The sequence below is a fragment of the Phascolarctos cinereus genome, unplaced genomic scaffold, assembly GCF_003287225.1.
Source record: "Phascolarctos cinereus isolate Bilbo 61053 unplaced genomic scaffold, phaCin_HiC Scaffold_8;HRSCAF=390, whole genome shotgun sequence".
NCBI lineage: Eukaryota > Metazoa > Chordata > Mammalia > Diprotodontia > Phascolarctidae > Phascolarctos > Phascolarctos cinereus.
This window is the reverse complement of record NW_027556291.1, coordinates 31,271,151-31,298,588: the sequence shown is the minus strand read 5'-3', so window position 1 is coordinate 31,298,588 and position 27,438 is coordinate 31,271,151. Positions and strand designations below refer to the sequence as shown.

The window sequence follows — 27,438 nt, the reverse complement described above, 5'->3', positions numbered from 1 at the left end:
TTTATGCGTCACTATTTTCACACTGTCCTCCTTTACTATAGGAGATAGCTGCTCTGTACAGGAGACAGGCATTGAAGTTAATAGAAATGCAGGAAATAGAAATTTAGTGGACTGGAGAGTTTAATCTTAAATGGAACCTTCTGTCATTGCAGGAACTCTTACTACAATGGGAGAGGTAGCACATCTTGGTGGCCACTGCCAGGCAACCTTCTCTAGGAGGCAGGGATTGAGTTTAGTTGTGAAGGGCCAGACATGGAACTCTACTCTGAGTCTGTAACATGCACACACACGCGCACACACACACACACACACACACACACACACACACACACACTTCCCTTTCCTCCATAGTGTTCTACTGTCTGGGCTCTAGTCTAGAGAGGCACATGTAGGGATAGTAGAATCCTCAGAAATATTGGGAACATAGTGACACAGGGCAGATCTCAGGCCATCTCTCCTCCAAGTTCTACACACAACATTAACAGAAAAGAAATGAGAGTCATGCTTAGCCACTGGAATCAACCCCCTGCACAGTACATTGACCCTACGTGGATGTTGGCTTTTCTCTTGCATGGTGAACTGGCACCCAAAGTCTCCTGGTTTGATGCTTTCAATACTGGCACCCTTCTCTAGCCCTGATTGCACCCACATTTTCTTACTGTCCCAGGTATAGGCCTAGTGGCTCTATTTCATATTTAGAGCACAGCTCCAGCTGGGTTTCTCTGTTCCTCCCCCCTCCCCATACACATTTATAGTGATACCTTTTATTTTTATATTGCCTTCATAGCCAAACGATTTCCTTCCTCCTCCCTATTCAGGGAGGTTATTCCTTGTAACAAAGAAAAAAAGAGAGGGAGGGAACAGTTCATCAAAACTAACGAACACATCAACTAAGTCTGACAGCATATGCAATACTTTATACCCATAATCCCCTGCTACTTCAAAGAAGGGAAGGAGGTACCTTTTTTCATCTCTTCTATGGGGCCATGTATGACCATTATCAATGCACAACATTCAGTTTGAGGTTTTGGTTCCTTCCATTTCAATTGTATTCAATTGCTCATATTGTTTTCATAGAACTCTTCCCATTCTCTTCTATATTCTTTATATTCATCATTTCTTATGGTGTGGCGCTATTCCATCACATACGTATGCCACAATTTGGCACATAATAAATGCTCAATAAATGCTTCTTGACTGACTGACCATTTGTGGCTCAGTGGATAGAGCACGGGACCTGGAGTCAAGAAGACCCAAGTTCAGATTGGGCCTCAGACCGTTGCTAGTTGTATGACCCTGGACAAGTCACTCACATGCTGCCTACCTCAATTGTAAAGTGGGGATGATAATAATAGTAACAAATAATGTAACAAATAGTACTCAGATTGTTGTGATGGGTAAATGAGATAATATTGGTGAAGCAAATTAGTACAGCATCTGGCACGTGTTATGTTGTTCAGTTGTATCCAACTCTTTGTGACCCCATGGACCACAGCACACCAATACTGGCCGTGAGGTTTTCTTGGCAAAGATACTGGAGTGATTTGCCATTTCCTTCTCCAGTGGATTAAGGTAAACAGAGGTGAAGTGACTTGCCCTGGATCACACACTACTAAGTGTCTGAGGCCAGATTTACACTCAGGTCTTCTTTACTCCAGGCCCAGTGCTCTATCCACTACAGCGCCACCTAGCTGGCACATAGTTGTCACTTAATAAACACTTGTTACCTTCCTGATTCCCCAATCATTGGGCATCCACATTTTTTACAATTCTTTACTACTCCAAAAGGTGCTTTTTGAGGTTTCTGGTACTTTTTCTCCATATCTTTGCCACCTGTGTTTTATATTCCATCTGTGCCTAGCAGTAGGATCTTTGATTCAAAAGAAATAGTCATTTATGTTACTTTCTTAGCATGATTCCCAGTTACTGAAAAGAATCCTCAGCCCAATTTACAACTCTGCCAGAAGTGTCTTAAAGTAGCTTTTTTTCTCCTTCAACATTGAGTATTCCCTTCTTTAATTTTCTTTGACAATTTTGTAGTGTAAAATAAAATTTCAGTTGTTTTGATTCATATTTCTCTTTCACTATGAGTGATTTGGTCACTTTTTCATGTGGTTGTTTCAACAATATAATCAATATTGATTATCTACATGAGAGATGCCAGCAGCTAGGTGATTGTAGTAGATGAAGCACTGGGCTTGGAGTTAGGAAGAACTGAGTTCAAATCTTCCTTCGAATACTAGCAGTACGACCTTGGGGAAATCACTTAACTGCTATTTGTCTTTGTTTCCTCAGCTGGAAAATGGAAATGGTAACAACACATACTTTTCAGGGTTGCCAGGAGGATCAAATGAGATATTTATAAAGCACTTACTACAGTGCCTGGCACATAGTAGGCATTATATAAATGTTGCTTTCCCCCACCCTCACTTTTGCTCCTACCACATTCTATATGTCCAGTTCCAAGGTCCAACATCCTTAAAGCTATGAACATTCGTGTGTGAGAATATAAGATAACTAGTTTTAAATGGAGTCTATTGACCACTTGTCCTTTTTAAAAACAAATTTTTGGCAAAAATACTAAATTTAATAGTAAACACCACCTCTTCTGATGCCAAGGACTTTTGTGGATAAATTTAAAATTGGACAAAGACTCTACCACATCATGTACCTATTGTGAAATTTTTGTTTTGTTTGGAAGTTATATTACCTGAGGCCTTGTATCTGTGTTTTATATAACATTAGTTACTCTTCAATCATAAGTTCATGAGTATAGAATGGAATATTGGAGCAAGACTTAAAGGTCTTGGTGTGAACTGAGTTTGCAGCCTTTTAGCAATCTAGTTTCTGAAATGTTCTTGCTGATTAGGAGAGCCTAAAGTTTATGTAAATTAAGAATTACTGACATGTGATTCTACTTTTGCAAATTATCATTCACAAAACTTGAAATATTGACTGGAGCTGCATTTGAGAGTGTTCTAATATCACTTGGTTTTCCATTATCTTAGTCATGCTGTAGCTTATAGGTTTGGGGGTCTCAAGTCACTTACTGGATAAATGACAGTTTCTGCTGGAAAAAGTTTGTAGCAACTAGCAAAACTGACCGGGGTATCAGGAAATGGTAGGACCTGAGAGTGTGCTACAAATTGTTACTTAGGCCTCTTGGTTGAACCCAAAGACTTATTTGCTGTTAGGCCTCAAAGTATAGAGGAAATAGTGTTGAATCTGGAGTCTGAGAACTCTGGTTTAAATCCTTTCCCTGTCATCTAGTATCTGGGGCCTTGGACTAGTCATTTCACTTTAGTTTCCCTGTTTATAAAATCAGGGGACTGGGCCAGATGATTTCTGAGTTCTAAAATATGATCCTATCATTTGGTAAAATTGCCATTTTTGGACTTCACTTTGAGAAGTGTTTGTTTTCTAGAATGAGATAGCTTATGTTTTCTTTGTGCTTTGCAAATGACTCCAAGTAAGGCAGTTGCATGATGAATTCTGAAAAATGGCCTTGCTCCCTTAGAAATTCATTAATAGCAGTGTACTCGAGGACTCACATTGATTTCCTCTGTAATAACCGTGTTGTCGTAATTATTCTTTTAATGTTCTATATTAATCTAAATGTTGTCTATTTAACATCATATGCTGCTTATGTCTCACTGCCAAAATCATCATCTCCTTGATAATCCTATATTACTATAATCAGCAAGAAGTATAGTCCAAAATGATTAATTCCCGAATGATTAAAGTGTCCTATCCGGGTCCTTTATTATTAATTGAATATTTGATGATAGAAAAGTACTTGCCATCACCAGGGAGTCCTGACTATTTGACAAGCTGTACACTTATCATCAGACCTCTTATCCTTGGGTGGTCTGGCTCCCGCCCAATGGTGTTGGTGGGAACACTCTAAGGTACATAAGAAAATAGGCAGGCCCTTGGGAAGAATGACAATGAGTCATTCCAGTTTTCCATTCTCTGAGCCTCATGCTTTTCCCATCAGCTGGTCATTGCTTTGGCATGTTTACCTCTTGCTGTGAAGGCTAATCTGAAGCTAAGAGAAAAAATGAAACTCACATCTCTTCAATTTCTTCAAGAAAAGTCAAGTGAACAAGGATCTTGACACTATGGAATCATTAGGCAGCTTGGGAATTCTCTGGATAACCATCAGTCACTCAATCAGTAAGCATTTGTTAAGCACCTACTATGTTCCAGGCTCTGTGCTAAGTACAATTCAGAGCTGGACAGCACCTCAGAAGCACTTAATCCAACCTCCTTATTATATATAATACATATATGTGTGTGTGTGTATATATATATATACACACACACACACACACACACACATATATATACATATATATGTATGTATGTATATATATATATGAAAGAAATCATATATCTATCTATATCTATGTCTATGTCTATATCTATATCTATATGAAAGAAATAAGACCCAGAAAGATGCAGTAATTTGTCCAAGAGCCAGAAGTTGAATCTAGTTCCTCCTACCCCAAATCAGAGAGGATTTTTAAGGAAAAGAGGTGGAAGTCTAAGACTTGAGCAATCCAAATTGGAAACCTGATTCTCACCCCAGCTTCACCACTAGCTCTAGACTCCCATGAAAATGAAATCCTAGATGGAAGTGCTAGAAAGCACTAGGAAGTGGATGGATGGGATAGCTATGCAAATGGAAGGGAAGTAAGGAGAAACTATATAAAAAATGAATGGTACCAAATTTTAGCCATATTCCCTTTTTGAAGAATCCAGTGCTGTTTTCCTCCCCTCTCTGCAAGCCAGGAATGAATCCAGGTGGCTGCTGTGCTGTGATAGTTGAATGGAGTCATAATCATTGTGGAGTGGCCTGAATCTAACAGTTGGCATTTGAGCATGGCGTGTCCTTAGATGCTTATTCCACAGCCCCTAACAGTATCATTTTTATAACGTAATTTATCTGTGTCATCTCTGGGTGTCTTACCTTGCTAACCACAGTGTAAAGTTCTTTAGGGCAGGGACCTCTGACCTGTATGCATATCTCACCAGAGCCAAGTGTGGAGTATGTCCAGAGGAGGGGCTCCATAAATGTCTGTGGGATGAATCAATTCCTGTACTTAATTTAGCCCTTAAATGTTCTCTCGTACTATTGCAGGTGCTAGGTCTTGCCTCCTCAACTAGATTATAAGTTCCTTGAAGACAAGGACTAGGCCTTTGTATTATGTATGCTCCCATGTAGCAGGTAGCACAGGGCCTCCCTCACACATCTAAATGTGTGCACATCCTGGTTTGTGGGCAATCCATCTCTGCATAGGAGCTCAAATGAAAGCCCCCTTGATTCTCTCCACAGGCTGACATAAAGTTTTTAGGATTGTAAAACACATGATTTTTAAAGTGTTTCTTGATACAAGGAGACAGCCCAGTTGAAGTCCTAATATTTACTCTGTGACCATCTTCTTGACCTTGTCGTGAGGATCATAGATTAAGATTTGGAAAGGATTTTAAAGGCTATCTTGTCCAACTTGCTTATTTTATGAATGGATAAACTGAGGTTGAGGCAGCTAAGTGGCTCAGTGGATAGAGCTCTGGGGCTGGAGTCAGGAAAACCTGAGTTCAAATGTGACCTCAGATGCTCACTAGCTGTGTGACCCTGGGCAAGTCACTTAACCTCTGTTTGCCTTAATCCACTGGAGAAGGAAATAGCAAACCTCTCCAGTATCTTTGCCAAGAAATCGCCATGGCCAGCATCAGTGTGCTATGGTCCACAGGGTCACAAAGAGTGAGGTCAGATAATTTGCCTGAGATGGCAGAGTAACTGGGGAAGTCATAGTTCAAACCTCCAGTTACTCTGTGATCTTAGGCCTGTCTCTCCCTCAAGGTGCCCTGCTGTCATTCGTGTGCCAGTTGGTGGCGATCCGTGGGAAGGCGGTAATTTAGGATGTTTGGGTGACACTGCTTAATAGTGAGTATTCCCTAATGGAATATCGTCTCCCATAAATCATTCCCTAGTGTCCTATAGTACTCAAATTGAAGAGATCATAGGATTATAGATTTAGAGCTGCACTGGACCTTAGAGATCACTGAGTCTAGATAGCTCATTCTACAGTTGAGGAAACTGAGGCATAAGTTGTCACTAGCCCAAGGTGACATAAGTAGTAAATGTCAGAGGAAGAATTTGAATCCAGGTTCTAAGTTTAGTACTCTACCCAGGACACCATGCTGCCTCTACTTCAAATTACATATCGATTTTGTGCTTATTTCTTTTGTGTGTGTTTGTCTCACTTCCCCCACATTACTTACAAGCTCCTTGAGAGTGAGGCGTAGTACATATACCTTATTTGTCTTTGAATCCACCACGAGACTTTAAACAGAGTGGGCACTCAGTAGATATTTACCGATTGATGTCACAGACATGAAGATTGAGTTGGATGGACCGAGGATCTGACCCAATATAATTCCAATTTTCTTTCTAATGATGAATTTAGACTAGAGTTCTTTGTATTAATATTAGGAAATTGATTTTAAAACTTGGATGATTGAGAGCCTGGTTTGTTCATAAAACGTTCTAATATAAGACTGGCCTGACACCACAGAATAATAGAAATAATAGACTGTCAGAGCTAGAAGGGAAGGAGAGAGATAATCAAGTCTGACTCCTTCATTTTACAGATGAGGAAAATGAGACCCTGGAGAGCTGGAGAGACTTGCTCAGGCTCAGGGTCACCCAGGTAGCAAGTAGAGACTGGGATAGGGGAGATCTGCTGTTTGAAGCCAGGTATTCTGCCTCCCAGTATACCCTGCCATGGTACCAGTGGTTTATATTAACTTAGTGCAATTGGTCATCTGAGGAGAATTATTATTTTGTATTTCATAGAAAAGCACTGATGGCTTGCTTTACTTCAGACATTTTCCTGCAGCATAAATAAGATCTAGGCAATTTTTGTGGGAGTAACTAAATCGGGCTTTATTTTTTGTTTGTTTCAGATCAACCTTTCTAGCGATCCCAGCTGTGTGGAAGAAATTTTGAGGGTGAGTTTAAACTTTTATTCCTGTGATTGTTTTTTGGTAAATAATAAAGCTGTCTACCCAGTTGTGGTGAGGCCCACCTGTAATGCCTGTTAATGGGAGGCCAAGGCTTCAGCTTGGGTGCTCTGAGCTATAGTTGGGCTAAAGCTTTTTGGATGTCCTATTAAATATAGCACCAGTATGGTGAGGCCCACCAGGCTTCCACAGGAGGGGCAAACTGGCCCAAGCTGAACGCAGAGCAGAGCTTTCATGCCAATCCATAGTGGGATTGGGCCCGAGAGTGACTGCTACCCCTCTAGCCTGGGTGGGGTTAGGAGACTCAGGCTCAAAATAACAACAGTAATAATAATAGTAATAGTAATGATGATGACAATGATGATGAAGATTTCTGTCTGGTTAAAGTGCTCAGAGTAATTGCTGGACTGTTTCAGCAATGTCATGCTCAGAAACTCCCATCCGGCTTCAGTTTGCTTTCCACATTTCCTTTGTTCTTCTCCCCCATCACTGCCTCTAATCAAGCTGCATTTTTCCATCTCCTAACAAAAGCTCATTTCCTACTTCATTCCTCATTTCTTACAGTCCCTGGTCAGAGACCAGTCTGCCACCTCTCCTTCAGGAAACTCTCTGATCAGGACCTTAAGTCCCTTTCTTCCCTAGCTCTTTACTTGTCTTAAGTGCTGATGCTTTCTACAGTTTAGATGGGTTCTAACTCCCTGTGGAAAAATGATACCTTAGGAAACAACATTGAAAGGAAAACATTTAGCTCTAAACAAATCCAGTCAATTGGGCCAGACAGCATCAGGTAGCACAAAGCCCCTTAGCATCTTAGGCTAAGGCTGTTCCTTATCTGTGTTTACATCTTCTGTATAGTGGGGAAATCTTATTTCCTGAATGACGCTGTGCATGTTGTAGTGGGGCTTAAAATATTACTGAGTGGTTGGCATTATGATTGTATAATGTGTCACATTTAAAGACCACTTGACAGTTTATTACAAAGGTCTTCCATGCATACCAGCTCCTTTTACTTCATTGGACCTATTCCACTGAAGAGAAAATTGCAATTGGAGATTGCCTATCTTGTATAAAGTCACACTGGTAGATTCTGGTAGGCTGGAGAGTAGAACATGGTACAGCATTCCTTTTGATACATTCTTAGATTTTGGTAAGCATTACATTTGTTTGGGACATATTCCTTTAGTACTTCAAAGATCTGGGATTTTGATCAGTGTGGGGACACACCCACTTCACTGACACAGATTGAAGCCCTTCTTGGCCTTGTAGTTGCAGTGGATTATAATAGGACTGAAAAATTTATCTGACCATGAACAACCTTCACACTTAAACTCTACAGATTGAGATTGCTCCAGGCCTATACGTAGTCAGCAGTCACATATTAAGTACGTACTCTGTGCCATGTACTATGTTAGGGGCTGGAGATACGAATACAAAAATGGAAAAGCTTTCAAAAACCCAGGTCCCCCTCCATACCACAGTGAGGCACTGGAGAAGAATTTTAGTGGGTTTCAAAATATATTAACTATATGTGGAGATGTGTGAAGAGTCTGTGATTTTGTCATCCTGGGAGACTGCCTGTCCCTCTACCAATGCGGATGACAATATGTAAGTGACTTAGGAAATAAATCATAGACACATAGAGGCACACACTCAGCTAGTATGTGTCAGAGGCAAGATTTGGACCCCCAGGTCTTCTTGACTCCAAGTCTAGCACTATCCAATATGTTATGCTGTCTCTATATATTAAATACACGTAATAGAATATTATAGTAATATAAAGTGAAATACAGTTTACACATTTGAATATTTTGAACAGTATAGGAGAGAATATTCCCGAACTAATATAAAGGTATATGTGTATGCATATGTACATATGTGTTCATATATGTACTACATCCTGTTTTCCTCAGTTGGGGGCTCCTTCTGTTAATGCCGATCAGCAGCTCACTTGTACCTTAGAGTCTCACTGAGTTGTCTGAGTACTGAAAGCTGAAGTGATTTCCCCAGAGTTGCCCGGCTGTCTGTGTCAGAGACAAGCCCCGGTCCCAGGTCTTCCTCACTCCATGATCAGCCCTCTAGCTGCTCTATCAAGCTGTTTGTCATTCCATACATTATCACATGATTACTCTCCAAGAGTTCAAGTAAACACTTCAGCTCCCCTGGGTTAGGCACTGTGTGTTAGGTGTTTTCACCCTCACTGCTATGCAGCATTCTGTTATTGGTGAGAGAGCTCTTGCTGCCTGCAGATGGGATATGGAGCTTTGATCAGGGTGTATGGATTACAGATGGGCTATCCGCAGCTTCGTTCTATGTCTCTAGGGCCAAAAGCTGTATCTGGACATGTTACATGGGAACTCATCAATTTCCTACTTTCCATAGGGTGAAGGTATTTAAAAAGCAGCAGATCTTTATTAGGCATTTAATTAATTTTCTTAATGAAAGGTAGAGTTGAAAAAAAATGCCTTCAGTAAGTTACCTCAGTCTCCTATGTTTTCTCCAGGGTTCTGAGCTCAAATTAGTTCCACAGGCTCATCTTAAGTCTTAAAGGCATTCTAGAAGCATCCCCAAAGCTCCTCCCAATTTGTCTTAATTGGTATCCTCTCCTTAAGAAGAGCCCAGAACTAGGGACTTGGCAGCATTGCCATGAAGCTTGGAGAGCTGGGGAAACACCTGTCATTGGGGCTTCAGAATCCTAGCTATTGGAATAGCCACTTCCAGAAGCAAAATGTTGTTTATGACCCCAAAGAAAAGGCACACATCGTCCTAATGTGTTTCTAAGAAATAGCATCCCTTGAGAAAAATAACAAAAGCCCTTTTGTTGTACTTGAAAGAGAGAAAGACTATAGATCACATGGAATTCTTGTTCCTATACCACTAATTAGCACCCTCTTTTTGACAACTCAGATGTTTAAGATTTATTTCCCACGCTTAGAATGGCAATGAGCTTACCACTATTACAGCCCAGATTTCTGGTCTAGTTCTTCACTTTTCAAGATTTCCCAGGTTGTGCATATGTCCTGAACCTCTTTGCTCCCGTGGCTTAGTGTCTAAGCACATAAAGGCCCTGATTACAATCTGGTGAGATAGGCGTCTCTTTCTGATTCTGCTCATTTCTGTTTCTCTTTCTCACCCCCATTTCAAATGATAGACTTGAGTCTGGCCTCATTTTCGGTACCCACCTCATTGTTTGTGGACTTTCAACCGTTTCTTGTTTTCTGGATGGAGGATGTATCATGTGGTGTCTTGGAAAGAGCAAAGAACTAGAATTCAGATGCCATGGATTCTGCTTCCTGTTCAATAGCAAAAGGCCTATGGGCAAGTTAATTAGAACCTCAGTTTCCTTATCTTTAAACTGGGTGTGATAAACACTGCCATGTTTACTTCGCAGAGTTATATGAAGATCAAATGAAATAACAGAGCCAAGTGCTTAGAGGTCTGTTAAGTAGCATACAGCTGTTAAGGATTAGAAAAGCGTCTTTATTTTCCCTGAGATCACTTTCACAATCATCTCTTTTTTTTCCTTTGACAACAGTATCATTTCCAGTATTGCACATTAATTAAAACTGTAGTTTTTCTTTTAAGCCCTTGCTACAATCTAACTTCCTTTTCACACCCTTGCTGCTTCCTCTGCTTTAGCCAACTTTACCTCCATCTTCTTTATTTTCTCATTCCATTCAAGCTTCCGTAGGTTTGATCCCATTGCAATAAAAACTGTGATGAGAAAAATTGTCATGATCTAAATTGTGCTTCTGGCTGTGGCCCGCTTATTTAAAGTCATTTTTTTAGACAAATCCAGAATTCCCATCCACCAAATGAATTTAGATACCATCTTGGAGTTTAGTGTACCTGGACTGAGCAATAACCTTTCTTCCTTGCCATTCCTTAAACTCTGCCTAAACTTCCACTTTCCTCGTGTCAAAGGATTTAGATCTGGAAGGGATCTTAAAGATCTTCTCATCCTGTCTCCTCATTCTGCATATGAGTAAATAAGTGACTTACCCAAGGTCACCTAGGTAGCAAGCTACAAAGCCAGGTTTGGGCCCTAGATTCCCTGACTCCATGCCATGCAGCTTCCCATGAAAACTCCTTGCATCTACAAATTCTTCCAGAAAGCTTACCCAATTTGCTCTCATTTAATAGCTTTAGACCCACATTTTAAAATTAAAATAGCCATATGAGGTTATTTACCACCACCAAGTATCAGCCATCAGTTGTTTATTCACCTCTGAAAATCAGAATCAAATGCCACCTTCTAATGAAGTCTTCTCTAATCCCCCCAGCTATTAGTGCCTTGCTTCTCCCCCACCCTGTGATTGGTGACTTTGTGTCTATTTTCCTAGATATTCAAACAAATACAGATTTATAGAATGCATATGTCACTATTGACCTGTTGTCTCACCTGGCTGGATTATAATCTCCTTGAGGGCAAGAATTATTTCCCTTTTGTCTTAGTATTCTTAGCACCAAGATTAGTACTAGCACATAGCAGGTTAATAGATTCTTGTTACTGAACTGATTATCGCAATCCTCCTTATTATTGAAATCTTTCTCCTTCTTCAAGGCCCATCTTAGGTACCACTGCCTACATGAAGCCTTCCCTGATCCCCACAGCTGCATGTGCTCTCTCCCTCCACCAGGATTTCTCAAATGTCACCTCGATCTTTCATCTGCCTCTTATCCCATCCATTGTATCTTGCTTATTAGTGTATGTGACCTGTCCTGTAAGCTCCTCAAGAATAGGGACTGAATTCTTCATCATTGTATCTCTGTTGTCTTCCACGTAAGAGGTACTTCATTAAAGTTTATTGTGTAACTGAAAGCCGGTTGTTTCTGAGATGCAAAAAGAAATACAAGAAGAAGGGAAGAAGAGGGGGATTATAATAGAACTGTAGCCATAGTTTTAGCCTTCATTACATAAGAGATTCTGTGATGTCATCATTCTGAGTAGTCCTTCAAGCATAGATCTCAAACCCTCCACATCATAAAGATCTCCATGAGGTACTCTGGCCCCCAAATCAAACGTCCTGCAGGGATGATGCCTTATGGTGCTGAGCATCTCTAAACTTAGCCAACCTGGTCCAAAAATAACTGACACACAGTCCATCAATTGACCTGTGCTTGAAGCCCCTTTGAACTTGGTAAGGCCTATCAGAGATTGCTCCCCACTGGCCCATGGTGGAATAGTCTTCAGGACCTCAGGTCCTCTTTGATGCCATGATGAGAGCCTTCAAGGAGGATGCCAGTGGAGGCTGTGATTTTATAACATCACAGGACTCCTCAGATGCTGCTGTGTCACAATGGTAGTGCCAGTAGCAACAGTTTTCCTGACTCCCCTAGGTTTTTGTGGGTTCTGAGCTACTCTTCTGTGGAAGAATTAGGAGAGGAAGAATATAAACCCTAGCACTGACGATATTGTCCAATCCCTGTTTTTATATGCTAACATTACTTGTTTCTGAGGAAGTATTTACTTAAAAAATAACAGCAGCTATCATTTCAACCTCTTACATAGTCAAAATTGCAGGTACATAATTGAAGTTCCATTTCTCTTATTTTTGCTATGGAACAGATTGTGTTTCCTAGTAAAGTACCTTTAGGAGTTGATAATTTTACAATGAAACATCTGTACATGCAATTCACTGTTTATGGGGGAAACAGGAAGCTGCTAACTAAGGATTAGGATAGATGATTTGATAAACTGTATCTGCTCGCAGATTTCCTTCTGCCATATGGAATAGGTTGGTAAATATCTAGATGGCTAACCCCCCCCCCATTGGTTATAGTATTTCTATATTTACAACATTGTAAGTGATAGCGATTCTATTTAATAGTTTTATCTTTTTATTTATGCTTTTAAAACATGGCAGGAGATAGACCTGCCTTATACTCTGTTTACTATCATCATTTTTAGAAAGCAAATAAATTTAAAAACTCAGAAAAAAGAACATGTGGGTCAAAGAGCAAAGTTAGTCAGACACCTAAATCAGAGAAAAAAAATTAATAAAGCTGCAACTGGAATCTTACAAGCCAAGTTCTCTGCAATTCACTTAAATTGGAATCCTCTTCCTGGTGCTCACTCTAATCCAATGTGGACTTTGAGCCTCCACTGGCATCCTCTGATACCTCATCCTGGCCCAGTGACCCTGGACTCTTGAAGGTTACACCAGTCAATCTCAAACTCTTCAATGTCCTACCTAACTGGAAAAATGTCAAATATGAGCCTAGGGATGGACTCTGTGGCTGCTGTTTTAGGACCAGCCTCGTTTAGTGTAGAGAAGCCCATATCCAGCTTGACCACGGGATAATGAATTTGTTAGCCGTGACATCCTATGCAGACAGTGTCCTAAATGGCTGAGGGATCATGATTTTTGACTGTGGAGGAAGTGTGCACACTAATGCAATGAGAGCTCCTTGAAGTTTTGAAGAGTAGAGTTAACTTATATAGAAACAGTAATAGAATACTTGAACCCAGAAGCAGAATAATTCTAAATATATCTTTAATTATCATTAATGTTAACTCTGCTGGAGTCATATGTATAAACTAATTAAATTTCCATGCCCTCTATTATTCTGACAGCTAGCTTTTATGTAATGACATTGGAAACTCTACATTTGTCAGGAGGTGAGACTACCCTTGCCTGGTTTCTTCTCACGCTATTTCAAAGTACTAATGGATTTATTATGTAGTAGCCATATATGACAGCATGCCATGGAACACGATGAGCTTATAAGGGAGCTAGCCTGTTATTTTCTTCCTGGTAATTGGTTTGTCCATTCTACAACACAAATTTACCATAAAAAAATGTAAAATTTAATTATACTGGCTATTATCATATACTGAAATGTAAATTTAATTTTTCTAAGCTTTAGGGGGTCCTTATCCCAACTCCCACTTAGACCACTGAGTTAGGTGCCCAGAAGGCCATTGGTTACATCTCTCCTTCAAGATTCTAGGGGGGTACCCCTGAAAAGTTATGAGAGTTTTTTCAAATACCATTGGGTTTGGGCCCATTTTCCAGTATGTTCTTCCCAAATGTCAGTCACTAGTGATTAGTGCCTCAATTTCATTTAACCAGTTAGTATCATTTAGCTATTACAAAGGGCTATTTCCTGAGAAGATATAGCGAGAACAGAAATACAAACATCCCTCCCTCAACTCCTGGGAGCATACTTCCCCAAACTTAAAGCAGCCCACTGCAGAATGTGGTATAGCCAAATGGAGGGAGCGATCTCCTCCTTTTAGCTGCCTTGGGCTTTGACTCTCACAGAGATTGGTTGTCTGCAGGTTCTGGCATGGCTTCTCCCCGCTGGACCTCTGGTGGTTTGCTCTTCCAACCTTTTGAAGCTCAAAAGGTCAAAACCTAGTCCATTTCATCTCCAGTACTCTGTCTAGAACATGAAAGACCAGACACAGGAGGGCCACGTGCTTCTAGTTTCATGTTGACCCTGGTGGGAAAAGTAGACAGATGGTGCTTAGTGTCTTTCCTCACCTATGGGTTTACAGCTGTCCTTCACTCCTTGCTTGACTGCAGGAAAGATGACTGAGCTGCCCTTGGGGAAATCTTTTCTATGCCTTCTTAGTTCTAGCTCATAAAGATAATCCTCCCTAGGTGCTGAGGGGGATCTGCAGCAGTCAGAGCATAACTGCCCATGCTCCAAAGTGACATGTAGAGCCCTCTGTTCCACATGCCCTGAAGCAGGTTCACCAAACATCCACATGCTCCTGGAACTGAGCCCTCATTAGCTGGTCCCTTGTTACACTGGTGAATTTATTCATTGAGATTCAAGACATATTTAGGGCCTGTAAAGCAGATGAAACATCTTCATGTGGAATATGAGGCTTTATGGTGAGCTTGAAAGTAAATACTAAGCTTCCTGACCCAGTGAATCATGTGAACCTGTCTAACATGGGAACATGTCAGAGAAGAGGTGGCAACAAGTCAGGGAGGAGATGATGTCAAAGAAAAGTAATTTAGCAGCTCTGGGAAGGGGGGAGAGAGAAGGAGGGAGAGCCTCTTCTAAGTAGCTGAGTAAATAGATGAATCCCTTTATGTCTTAGGTGTGCTATAAAAATAACTATGGTTTTCATAAACCTGCTGTTTTCTGTGAAGATGGTGATTTATTATTTCTATTGAACTGAATGAATGAGGCTGCAAATGTAAACCACACATAAAATTGTATACATGTTTTCAGTACGTTGAGCGTAAAGAATGCTGAAACCTGTGCCAGCTTTCTGGAAGACATAACAGGGTTTCTTTGAAAGTCATAATCATTTTCAACTGATTTTCTATGGAACGCAAAATGTTGGAGAAGGTCAATCTGGCTTTTTGCCCCTGGTGCATCACCTCCTCCATCCCCTATCAACACACACTTACACCCCTCTTTTTTATTCAAATAAATAGGCCCTTGGGCAGACACAGTTAATGCTAGGTTATCAGGATAAAGTGAAGTGGATAGTGGAACTTCCATTTGGGGAAGGCTGTGGTAGGACACCATAAAAGAAAAATGGTGTTCTGATACATGTTTCCAGATTTGCCCTTAAGAATAATAACTCCAATTTCTGCAGCACTTTAACATAAAATTTGCCAAACCTGAAGGGCCCTTAGAGATCATCTAGTATAATAACTCCATTATTTGAGATTTAAGGAAAATTAAGAGACAGGACTTTTGCCTAAAGTGGGGTGGTAATCAAATGAGCATTTGGCCTGTCTTAATAGTTGATGAAGATAGCTACATTATCAGTTCATCTTAAATATAAATAACTCAGTAATGCTTGAAAAAAGTGAATGCCTTTAATACCTTAATTTAAGTTTGGAAATGAAGAATAACAAGTTAGGAGAAAAATCCATCTGAGGCTTCATTTCATTCTTCATCCACACTTGTAAAGCAACCCATTCAACAACCCCAGTGAGCCAGTCAGTAGGCAGTCAGAGCTACCCCACCTACTCCTGAACTTCTCACTTACTGCTTGGGCTTTCCCAGAAACATCACTGCTATTGTGAGTTCAAAGAGTTATCTATAGGTCTGTATTTTGAAAGCTATACCTCAAAAGTTCCTGCTGGCATCCCTAAGAGTCAGTAGAAACAATTAGCACTGTACCAAAGCATTTACTAAGCTAGCATAGGTAAAATAGAAGCTATAAAACATTCCTTCCATAAACTCTCTCACAAATACACAACTTCTGCCTCCTGTATTTGAGTGTCCCGATGTCCTTTCTCTTTTTGTAGAGTCCTTGGAGGCCATCTTGGGCCCAGTGTCTCTGCTGAATGGTTCATTCACTTTGGCTCCCTGCTTTTCTCCATAGATCAATGCTTGATTGTAAGGGCTAGTTCTCCCCTTATTCCATAGTTGGCTCTCTTCTATGCTGCCTATGGGGCTGCTGCTTTTCTGGAATCCTAGTTATCTCTGTGTCTGTGTCATCATAGAGAGTGTATCTCTGCTCCTTAATACATATATTTCAACTGTGCTTCAGACCATCTCAGACTGGATGCAATGTCTCTTACTGGACAAATACTGCAAGACACCTTGGTAAATGTGTGTGGAAGACGTAAACAAAACTTCCTACCTCTTACTGCCCTCTGGTAAAATTCCATGGGGTTACCTCTACAAAGTTACTGCCTGCCTCAAACTTCTTGAACTTTCAAATTATTCAACTGTCTCCAGGACTTGTCACTTTTAGCTTTTTAAAGACCTCCAGGGACACAGCCAGTCTTCAAGCAGCCAGTGGCCAGCCACTATTTTAATTCATTCAGAGAACTCATACTTCATGTAGAGATGACACTGCATCTTTGCACTTGGTTAGCATATTAATAACTAGTTATTTCTATTATCTCCCCATTACTTTATGTAATTACATCAGTGAGCTGGGCGGAGGGAGATCAAAGCCTTCTTCCCACTGTATTAAAATGAGGAAACACTCGAACTATAAAATCAAATGAAGCCCTAGCCTCTGTTAACTTGGGGAAAATGTACACTGTAATACGTTAATGGGAGAAAAGCAAAACATGAAAACGCTATACACACACTGATTATAACTTCATAATACCTTGTAGTTTGCCATTTCCTTCTCCAGCTCATATTACATATGAAGAATCTGAGGCAAATGGGGTTAAGTGACTTGCCCAGGGCCACACAGCTAGAAAGTGTCTGAGGCTAGATTTGAACTCAGGAACACGAGTCTTCCTGACTCCAGCCCCTGCGCTCTATTCACTGCAGTGCCACCTAGCTGCCTTCATAATACCTTGTTGTATACTTATGTGTGAATTTATGTTCATACTTAATGTATGAAGATCAAGAAGAAATATGGAGTAATGTTGTTCAGTCATTTTTTTCAGTTGCGTCCAACTCTCTATGACCCCTTTGGGGGTCTTCTTGGCAGAGATACTGTGGAGGTTTGTCATTTCTTCACCAGCTCATTTTACAGATGAGGAAACTGAGGCAAACAGGATTAAGTGACTTGCCCAGGTTCCCACAGCTAATAGTGTGTGAGGCTAGATTTGAACTCAGAGCCTTCTGACTTCATGCCCAGAGCTCTGTCCACTGCCCCATCTAGCTCCCCTTGGAAGGATGTAAACAGTGCTTAATAGTCATTAGGACCTTTCTAAAAGATTTAGTTGTTTAACTTCATAATAAGTCAAAAGAAAAAAAAATTAGTCTTCCTTGTATGCTCTTTTAACTCCATTATACCAATAGACAGGCAGAGGGTCAGGGTGGTCGCCTTGGAATCTGGGAAACCTGGGCTCAAATCCTCCCTCTCACAATAGCTGTGAGACCCTGGGCAAGTCACTTCACCTCACTGAGCCTCAGTTTCTTTACCTCTAAAATGGAGGTGTTATATGGAAAGTGCTTTTGTGAGACTTAAAATGCCACAAGAAAAGAGGTTGTTATTCTCATGTGACACTTCAGAATTCTCCTTGGCTTGGTTACTCTTGAGCTCATATTCAGTTGTAGTTTCGATGTGTCTTAAGTTTTGCTGAAGACTGCACAAAACTCAGTGCTGAATATATAGGCAGTTGAGATAGCATTGCAAAAACTGTTCTGTCTTATTCATGCTGCTCAGCTCCTGGACTGGACTGTTTGGCAAGGCCATGGACATCTGGGCTCTCCTGATCGTATAACAGCTCTATTTGAAAGAGCCAGAGTAGATTATGTGAGCAAGAGCTTTCAGGGCCATCCATCTCAGCCCCTGGTGCAGATTCTCAACCAGGACCAGTCGTGTAAATGACATCAATCATTTAATCATTGCTTTTTCTGTTACTATCAGTGCAGGCAATTTACCTGTGTCACAGGAGACCTCGGAAAGAGCATTTTGATAGGCAGGTATTGAAGTAGATGATCTATTTGAGAGTACTTTGCTATAGTAATGGAAAATATCATAATTGCGTCATTGTGTAGTTCTCTGAATATTGTTTGAACACGATTTTGAATGCTAGTTTTTCACACTGCCAATTATGGGTATATTATTAAATACCACCACAGTGTCCATATTTAATATTACTCCTATTATTGTTGTCAGTTGGCATGTTCATTTTAAATAAGACAGTGACTGATGAAAGCTTGGCCATATGTCACTTACTGTAACAGAGAGAATGAGAAGATCCCAATCACACAAATGAATAGAAATGTTCTAATTTTGTTTGTTTCCCATGCTTATACATCTTTGTCATAAGAAGAGAGTTGCTTTTAGATATCTTCTTTTCCCTTCATCGTGGTCTCCAAAGTGAGTTATTGCCGACTCTCAATGCCTGATATGCTACATCTGCTTGTTCCCATTAGAGGCTCCCAACAAAGGTTATAATAAAACCAGAAAATTATACAAAAGTGATCCAAGAAGATATTCATCGAACTCTCCCATGACAAGATTCTATTTAGAGAAGGGAGAAAAAGTCCCAATAAAGCAAGAGCTTATCCCATCTTAAACAAAAGAGGATGGAAATTGTATGAATGGCTTTTTTTCTTTCTGGTTGTTTTCTCATTTGTGTGTTTCTGGCTTCCCCATCCTCAAGTGTGATTGGAGAAGTCAGAATATCGGGGGTAAAGTTACTTGAGGCAGCTGCTTGAGTCCTGGGCCTCTTCATTGTGTCTTATGAGCTCCTGAGCACTCTGGCCCAGGTTTACAGACTTAAGTGATTGGAATAAGAACCTGAGCATGGACTTGGGCTATGAACCAGCTCTCCCAAACCTTGAGAGATTATACTTTGCTATGGCTTTTGGTAGATATATGACATAGATTGGTTTCTTTCTTTAGTACTGAAATTAGCATAAACCTCATTGGAATGCCTAATTTCTTCTTAAGGCCCACTCAGATCTGGTTCATCCATCTCATAGCCTATTTCTCTATGACCTTGGGAATTCTGATCGATTATATAGTTTAAAAAATCCAGTAGCTTCCGATTTTTAAATCTATTTCCCCCAGAACATATAATTTCCCTTGCAACACTCTCCATTGGGGAACACATCTCTCATGCTCCCTCTGACTCACAGAGTAGGAGGATAGAGATGGGCATAATCCTTGTTCACCACTGTTACTTTGGGACCATACCCTCAACGAGTCAAGTTGAATCAAATCAAGAAGCATTTATTAGGCATTTACTATGTGCCAAAGACCATGCTAAGCACTGCAGGGAGCCCAAGGAAAGGCAAAACAGTCTTTGCCCTCAAGCACTCCCATTCTAATGGAGGAGACAGCATGTAAATAGGTACATACTAGATATATACAGAGTAGACAGAAGATAATCTGTGAGCAGTTAGAGGTACCAAGAAAGGTTTCCCTCAGAAGCTGAGTCTTGAAGAAAGCCAGGGAAGTTAGGAGGCCAAGGTGATGAGACAGAGCATTTCAGATGTGGGATATAGCCAGTAAAAGGCACTGACATCAGAGATGGAGTGTCATGTCTAAGGTATGCTGGTGTGGCTGGATTATAGAATATGTGAAGGGGGGAAAAGTGTAAGAAGAGTAGAAATGCAGGAAGGGCATAAGTGAGGAAGAATTTAAAAGCCAAACGGAGGAGTCTGTATTTGATTTTGGAGTATATCTTAGTCCTGTTTCCTTTGAAATACCATTGCCATTATCTAGGAAAAATAAAGGTGTCTAAGAGATGATATACCTTTAGCATGGCACAATGAACTTGTTTGTATTTTTTAATGTTTTGGTCATTGAATTTCACTACAATTGGTTTCGTCTGTAATCCAATGTATTTCATTTTATGCATTTAAACACATTATTCTATCCATAGATTTGAGAAGACTGCCAATGAATGGAGTTCATGGCACAAAAAAGATTGAGACTTCCTGCTCTATTAGCATCTAAACCAAAGTCCACCCATTCCTCTGTTCCTCTCTCTTGGCCAGGCTGATGATTCTGCCAGGCCTTCCTAAGACATAAGTGGAGAAATGTAAAGTAAGGCACTTAGCAAGGTAATATATGGAAATATATCCAGTTCAGCAGAGGGCCAGCGTCACTTAGGTATTATCAAGAGAAAACTGCTAGGTAATTGCTGCCTTTTTGTATGCAATTTTTTTCTGGAGTAGCTCAGTAGAGAGGGAAGGGAAAAAGAGATATATTTAGAATGATAATAATCAATAAAAATGAAAAATTAAGTAGCTACAATTCATTGTTCGACAAATGTGTTAGGAGGTTCACCATTATAGATAATCTCAACAATCTGTTTCCCTGCAACTTTGAGCCTTTGGTTGTGTCCTCAGGACAAATACAGAACAAATCCACTACCCTTTTCCCTTGATGACCCTTCAGGTGTTTGAAGATGATGACCTTTTCTCCCTGTAATCCTATTTTTTCCTCCAAGATAAACATCCCCAGTTAATTTAACCATAATCATCTTCATCAGCATCATCACTATCACTGACATTTATTTATTACTTTAAAGCAGGGGTGGAGAAGAACCTGCAGCCTCAAGGCCACATGTGGCCCTCTAGGTCCTCAAGTGGGGTCCTCTGACTGAATCCAAGCTTCACAGAACAAATCCCCTTAATAAAAGAGTATGTTCTGTAAAACTTAGACTCAGAAGGCTGTACCTGAGGACTCAGAAGGCCACATGTGGCCTTGAGGCCACAGGTTGCCCACCCCACTTTAAAGTTTGCAAAGTAATTTCCACACTTTATCTCATTTGAATCTCAAGACCCCTGTAAAGTAGGTACTGTAGGTAATACTGTCTCCATTTTGCAAATAGAAACTAAGGCTGAGAAAAAGGAAATATTAGAGGCAAGATTTGGAACCCATGTCTCCTATCTACTCTGCCATGCTGACTCATGGACCCAGTTTCCATTCTGCTTCCTGATTGACTTGGTCATGCTGATGTAAACCTGTTATAGGTTTTTTTAGTTACATGCCCAACTCATTGATCTACTCTTTCTCTCTTTAATTGATAAATGTATTTAGAAATATGAAGTTTCTTCTAAGTACTGTTTTGGCTGCCATCCCCCAAATTCTGATATGTTTCTTCATTGTTGTCTTTATCCTCAATGAAATTAGCGCTGGTTTCTATGATTTGTTCTTTGGCCCATACATTCCTTAGGATCAGAACGCAGTCTTGTGTGTTTCCTATATCTTTGTGGAAGAGATGTAGTGGGGGAGCTGAGCTGTGCTTCCTTCTACTCTTACCAGCTTGACTCTGCCTCCTGACCTGAGCTGGCACTTACTCTGTGTCAGGCATTGTGCTAAGCACTGAGAATACAAGTACAAGTAGAAAGGCAGTCCCTGCCCTCAAGGAGCTTATGTTCTAATGGGGAAAGACAGTGCCTATAAAGAAGCTGAAGAATGGGCTGGGGAAGGAGGTGAGACAAAGGCACCCTACACAGGGGCTTGGTAGAGAAGGTACAGAGTGCAATGCCTCTTTTAATTTGTGGCTCCTAGGATTGGACACAATTTTCAGTCATTTTCAGACCAGCACCAACTAAAGGGACAACATACCATCTCCCCCACTTCTCCCATTTCTCTGTTGTCTACGAAATGTGACAGACATTCTCCTTCCAAGTCATCAGGAAAAATGTGGAGCAAGACAGGGCCTCAGATATAAACTTGCACTGTGACACCAAAGATTTGCCTTCAGCTTGACATTTATCCATCAAAACCCTTGAGGGGACAGTTAATCAACCGTGTTGGGCCCACCTGCTGTCTTCCATGCCAGATTTTTCCATCTTTTCTACAGGGAGAACATGAGAGACTTTGTCAGACATCATGCTGAAATCAAGTATTCTCTATGTACACCATTCTCCTGACATATCAGCGGGGTTAGTTAAACCTGACTTATTGTTAGCAAACCTATAACTGGTTAGTTTGGGTTTTCTTGCAGCTTGCAAATCATCTGTTTATTAATTTGGTCTAGGATTTTTAAAAAAATAGAAATTGGAGTAGTCACCAATGCCTTTAGAGTTCCACAGCACATTTCTCTTGGGAATTTCACAGAAACTTAGCTCTACTTACCTTGAAAAGCTTCAGGCTTAAAAGAGAAATTAATTCACAGACAGGCTAATGCACCTTAGTTCAGTTATAGCCTAAATGCCAGCAGGCACAGTTCTTCTGACTCCCAGTATGCATCTCCCTGTTAGTTCATGAGTAGGTAAGCCACAGATTGTTCTTTTACAATATTAAGTTTTATTTATACCCTTCACATTTACACGTCATTTTTGGCTCCATTCTATCCCTACCTCCACCTCCCACCCAGTGAATGAGTCCTTCTCCCTTGTAACAAAGAAAAACATTTAAGCCAAATCAACCCAAACAAATAATACAATAATACATGGAAGTGTGTGCGACATTCAGACACATAGCAGCCTATCTCTCTACCAAAAGGAGTGTCCAGGGCCAATGTTGATCACTGTAATTACTCTGAGTTCAGCTTTGTTTTTATATTCTTTTTATCTGCATCATTGTAGAATTTGTGTATATTGTTTTCCTGGGTCTACTTATTTCACTCTGTGTCATTTCAAAACACTCCAAACCATGTTTCTATAAACTTTTTCGTATTCATTAGCTCTTATCCCACGGTAATGTATTCATGACATTCATATAAAACATAGTTTGTTCAGCTATTTCCCAGTTGTTGGGCACCTATTTACTTTATTTCCAGTTCGTTCCTACCACACAAAAGTACTTAGCACAGCGCCTGGCATATAATAGAGATGCTATTATCCTTTTTTCTCATAGGCTTATAGGATTTATTTATTTTCATTTTTATCAAGTATAAGCATTTGTTTGGTTTTTTTTTCCCTCTCACTTCTTCCTTCCTCCACTGGAAAGAGAAAAGAAGAGAAACAAAAGCCTTGCAACAAATATGCATAGTCAGCAAATTCCCACATTGTCCATGTCCAAAAGCATATATCTCATTCTGCATATTTAGTCCATCACTTCTCTACCAAGAGATTAGTAGCATTCTTCATCGTTGGTCCTTTTGAATCATGGTTGGCCAATAGACTGTTTTTTTTTTAAATAATATTGCTGTTATATTATAAAGGATGATCCTGGTTCTGCTAACTTCAATCTGCCTTGGTTCACACAAGTCTTGCTAGGTTTCTCTGAAATCATCCATTTCATATCTTATAGTATAATAGTATTCCATCACATTCATATACCATACTTTACTCAGCCATTCCTCAACTGATGAGAATACTCTTTGTTTTCAGCTCTTTGCCACCACAAAAAAAGCTTCTATAATTATTTTTATAGGACATATGGGTCCTTTTCTTCTTTTTTAGATCTCTTTAGTATACAGGCCTAGGAGTGGTATTGCTGAATCAAAGAGTATTCCCAGTTTTGTAACTCCAAGGACATAATTCCAAATTGATTTCCAGAATGGCTAGACCAATTCACATCTCTAGCAATAAGGCATCAGTGAGCCTATTTTTCCCACTTCTGATCCTGTTATCGTGTGAACACACATATATACACACACACACACACACACACACACACACACACACACAGAAGAATCTGTCTTTTAGGATGCTGAACCTTCACAAGCAATCTGCTTTTCTGTGGCAAAGTCCCATCCAACTCCATCTCTTTCATCGTCTACTTAGTTGTTTTGTACCTGTAGTATCAAATAAATATTGATAAAATATAAACATACATACTTTTGACTAGCACTTTACAAAGTCTACAGTAATTAAGGTCAAACATACAATCTCTTAGGAGCAGAGCTCAGAATTCAAACCATCTCCCTGTCTAATGCTGAATCAGTTGAGTTGCATGGTCTGTGCACTAACCTCCCCAAAGTGAGGCTCATTGACAGCCAGAACATAGAGTTTTCATTGTGGATGAGGTAGAGTGCTAACTACAGTTGTATAGGATGTGGAATTTGAATGAGTGATTGTTGCTGGAGGAACCTTCAACATGGCCCTTTCTGCCTGTATTGGGTTTGACTTTGCAGTTGTCACATGACACTAATGTAGGTCTCCCTGCTTATTGTTAGCAATTACATGAAGTGCTTTGGTGCTTGAGAAGCCTGTTCCTCACCAAATGATGAAAAACGACTGGTAAAGTACTGAAGGCTCCAACCATTAGCACTGAGATTGGCTTTTCTTCTTTAATCATGGTCCAGCCTTCTTCAGAGCAGAGCCGGAAGAGGATTTCCACTTCCTCTGGTGTCCAGAGGAAATTCCAGCACCATTCTCCAGCTGTTCCAGAGTGTCAAGATGCTCTGAAAACTGGTAAAATGAGATTCGTGCCTGGATAACAGGCGTCCCCAAGTTTAAAAATGAAAACTCTTGGCATTGAGCTCTGAATTGTGCCAAACAAATGGCAGTACCTCTCTGTATTAAAGGGATAGAGACTGGACTTGTCATTTCACTGGCATTGGGAACTCCAAGAAGAGGAAATCCTCTCTAAGTTAAGATATGGACCTTCTCTGCAATTTCTAATTGTAGAGAGTTGTCCAGTTACCCAAAAGGTTAAGTAATTTGCCAAGGTCCTCCAGCCAGTACGTGTCAGAAGCAGGTCTTCCTGGCCCTGAAGCCCAGTGTCTGTCCACTGCCCTATATTGCTTTTTATCTCAGTCCCTATCTATTCTTTCACCCCTTTTCAGAACCAGAAATGTCTTTCTCTGGAAGAATATTTTCAGTTTGCATTGCTTCCTGAATTCTTGGTTTCTCTTTGAGACTCACACAAATGTAAGAGTAGATCCTACCAGTTCATGGAGGAAAAAAAGAATCTCAGCTGCCCTTTCAATGGGTTCTCCAAGATTCACTGAAGTGACTCAGAGTGTCGCTGCAGATTCCCTGAGCTCCTTCCTCAAGTCACATGGTGTGGCAGCTGGAACCTGTTCTTTATTTCTACCTGGCAGTTTTCACCAAACCGAAATTCAAATTCCTAGATTGGGAAGGAGAAACCAAAAGGTTGCAGGATTGCTGCCCACTTAGGGATTGTTTAATTTTTTTTTATTATTTTTTTTTTTACATCATGATGGATCCCTTTGGGTGCTTTAGCATTCCAATGAAGCCTATGAATCATTTCTAGATTTATGTCTGTAAATACATAAAATCAAATGTATAGGGTTACAAAGGAAGTCAATTAGGTTGAAATACAATTATTGGAATCTTTCTTTAAGTTCACAATCCCTAGGTTAAGTATAGACTAATTTCTTTCCTCCCTCCCCATCCCCTTATCTCTTACATCTCTTCTCTAGTCTTGGTCAAATCCAAAGGATTTGTCTGTCTACTTAGCCAGGATGGACCTTCTGAGACACCCCCTGGTTCTAGCATAAGCGTTCAGTGATTACAGCAGTACATTCTTCTTCTTGTTTGTCATTCACTCTGGAAGAGGACCATGACATCAGGAAAGTGACGCCATGACTTGCAAGTGAATTGGATTGAAGTGAGGGAGGGCTGTGGAAGATCACCAGCTTATTCATACATTCAAGTAAGGCTTCAGACAAGAAAATAGTCAACAGATGCACAGCCCTTGTGGTGTCCAGATACAACAGGATTAGGGCATGGAGTGGTTATTTGTGTCTCTGCAATATGTAAACTACAAGACTGAGATTAATTTAATTGTAAGTGGCAATAAACAGAGAAGGGAGGGGCATATGTATTATTAGCTTTCTGCATTTTGGCATATTATATAACGTGTTGATGTGAAACTCTAATTCATTTGAGGAAAGGAAAGAATTTGTGAAAACTCTATGCTAATAGTGTCCTTTCTAGTATGTTACATTCCTTCCAATTCCATCTTAGTTTATCATGCTTGGGCTTATGGGTCTAGGCTTGTCATTTGAAGATATTATAATTTAAAAAAACATATAGAGACTTAAATGAAGCTGAAAATGTATTCCTCTCATACAATTTGGCCAGAAAAACATCCCAATCCTGTGGTAATGCAATGTTTTCAGCTTCTGCTACTATGGAAATGATGAAATTCCCTTAATTCTTTCAGCATACTATGGTTCTACTGAATTAAAAAGAGAGAGAGTTAGTGGAGCATATTACAGAAATATTATTTATTTTAACAGCATCCTCATGGTCCCAAGGAGGAAACATGCCTTCTGCATTCATAGCTTACTACTCCAATTCAGCAAACGTATATATTTAGGCACATATGTCTACTGTGTTCCAGGCACTGGGAATGCAAAGATGAAAAATGTAACAGTCCCTACCCCCTAGAAGCTTACTCTTTACTGGGGGATGGGGTGAGGACAAATGAAATGGGGAGAGAGTAAGAAAATAGAGTGTGATATGCATTAGAGGTCCAAAATTTGGAGTGGTTGAAAATGGTCCAAGCTAGGGAGGATCAGAGAGGCATCTTAAGGCCCCTGCACAGGCCTATGAGAAAAAGAAAATTTTTAACAGAAGTCAATTAAGTGGGAGTACATTACAGGCATGGGGGACAGAGGGTGGTGCTCAGAGACAGGAGAATGGAGAATTAGACCAGGAAGCAACCCATAGTCTAGTTGGCTAGAACATAGAGTACATGGAGGGGAGTGATGTGAAAGGAGGTAGTGGAGGTCATCAAATGCCAGGGTAGGATTTTGTGTTATCCCATGGTTAATAGAGGGCACTTAGAGCTTTTTGAACAGAGAAGTGCTTCTTTCTCCATGAAGTCTCCCATCATCTAGTAGTTGCCACTTTACTCTCCCTTTTCATATTACCTTGTATCATTTTTAGTCAGTTGTTTTAGTCATGTCCAACTCTTTGTGACCCCATTTGGGATTTTCTTGGCAAAGATACTAGGATGGTTTGCCATTTCCTTCTTCAGCTCATTTTACAGATGAGGAAACTGAGGCAAACAGGGTGAAGTGACTTGTCTAAGGTCACACAACTGCTAAGGGTCTGAGACCAGATTGGAACTCAGTTAAGAGGACTTCCTGACTCCAGGCCCAGGGGCCCTATCCCCTGAAGCGCCACCTAGCTGCCCCAATTTGGAATAGCACAGGTGAAATTGAGTACTTCATAATCCATCCAAAT

The 27,438-nt window shown here is 40.3% G+C and overlaps 1 protein-coding gene across 6 annotated transcripts in view; it reads left to right on the top strand.

Annotated features, from left to right (window-relative positions):
• The window catches only part of AFF2 (ALF transcription elongation factor 2), a 499,551-nt gene that overhangs the window by 331,922 nt on the left and 140,191 nt on the right, over positions 1-27,438 (top strand). For all 6 annotated transcript variants that reach the window (XR_002322059.2, XM_020974795.2, XM_078147880.1 and 3 more), the window contains one exon: positions 6,973-7,017. Coding sequence is in view for 5 of the 6 variants with exons in the window: in XM_020974795.2 (XP_020830454.1) it covers positions 6,973-7,017 (45 nt within the window). In the remaining variant the exon portion in view is untranslated. The remainder of the gene's footprint in view (positions 1-6,972; positions 7,018-27,438) is intronic.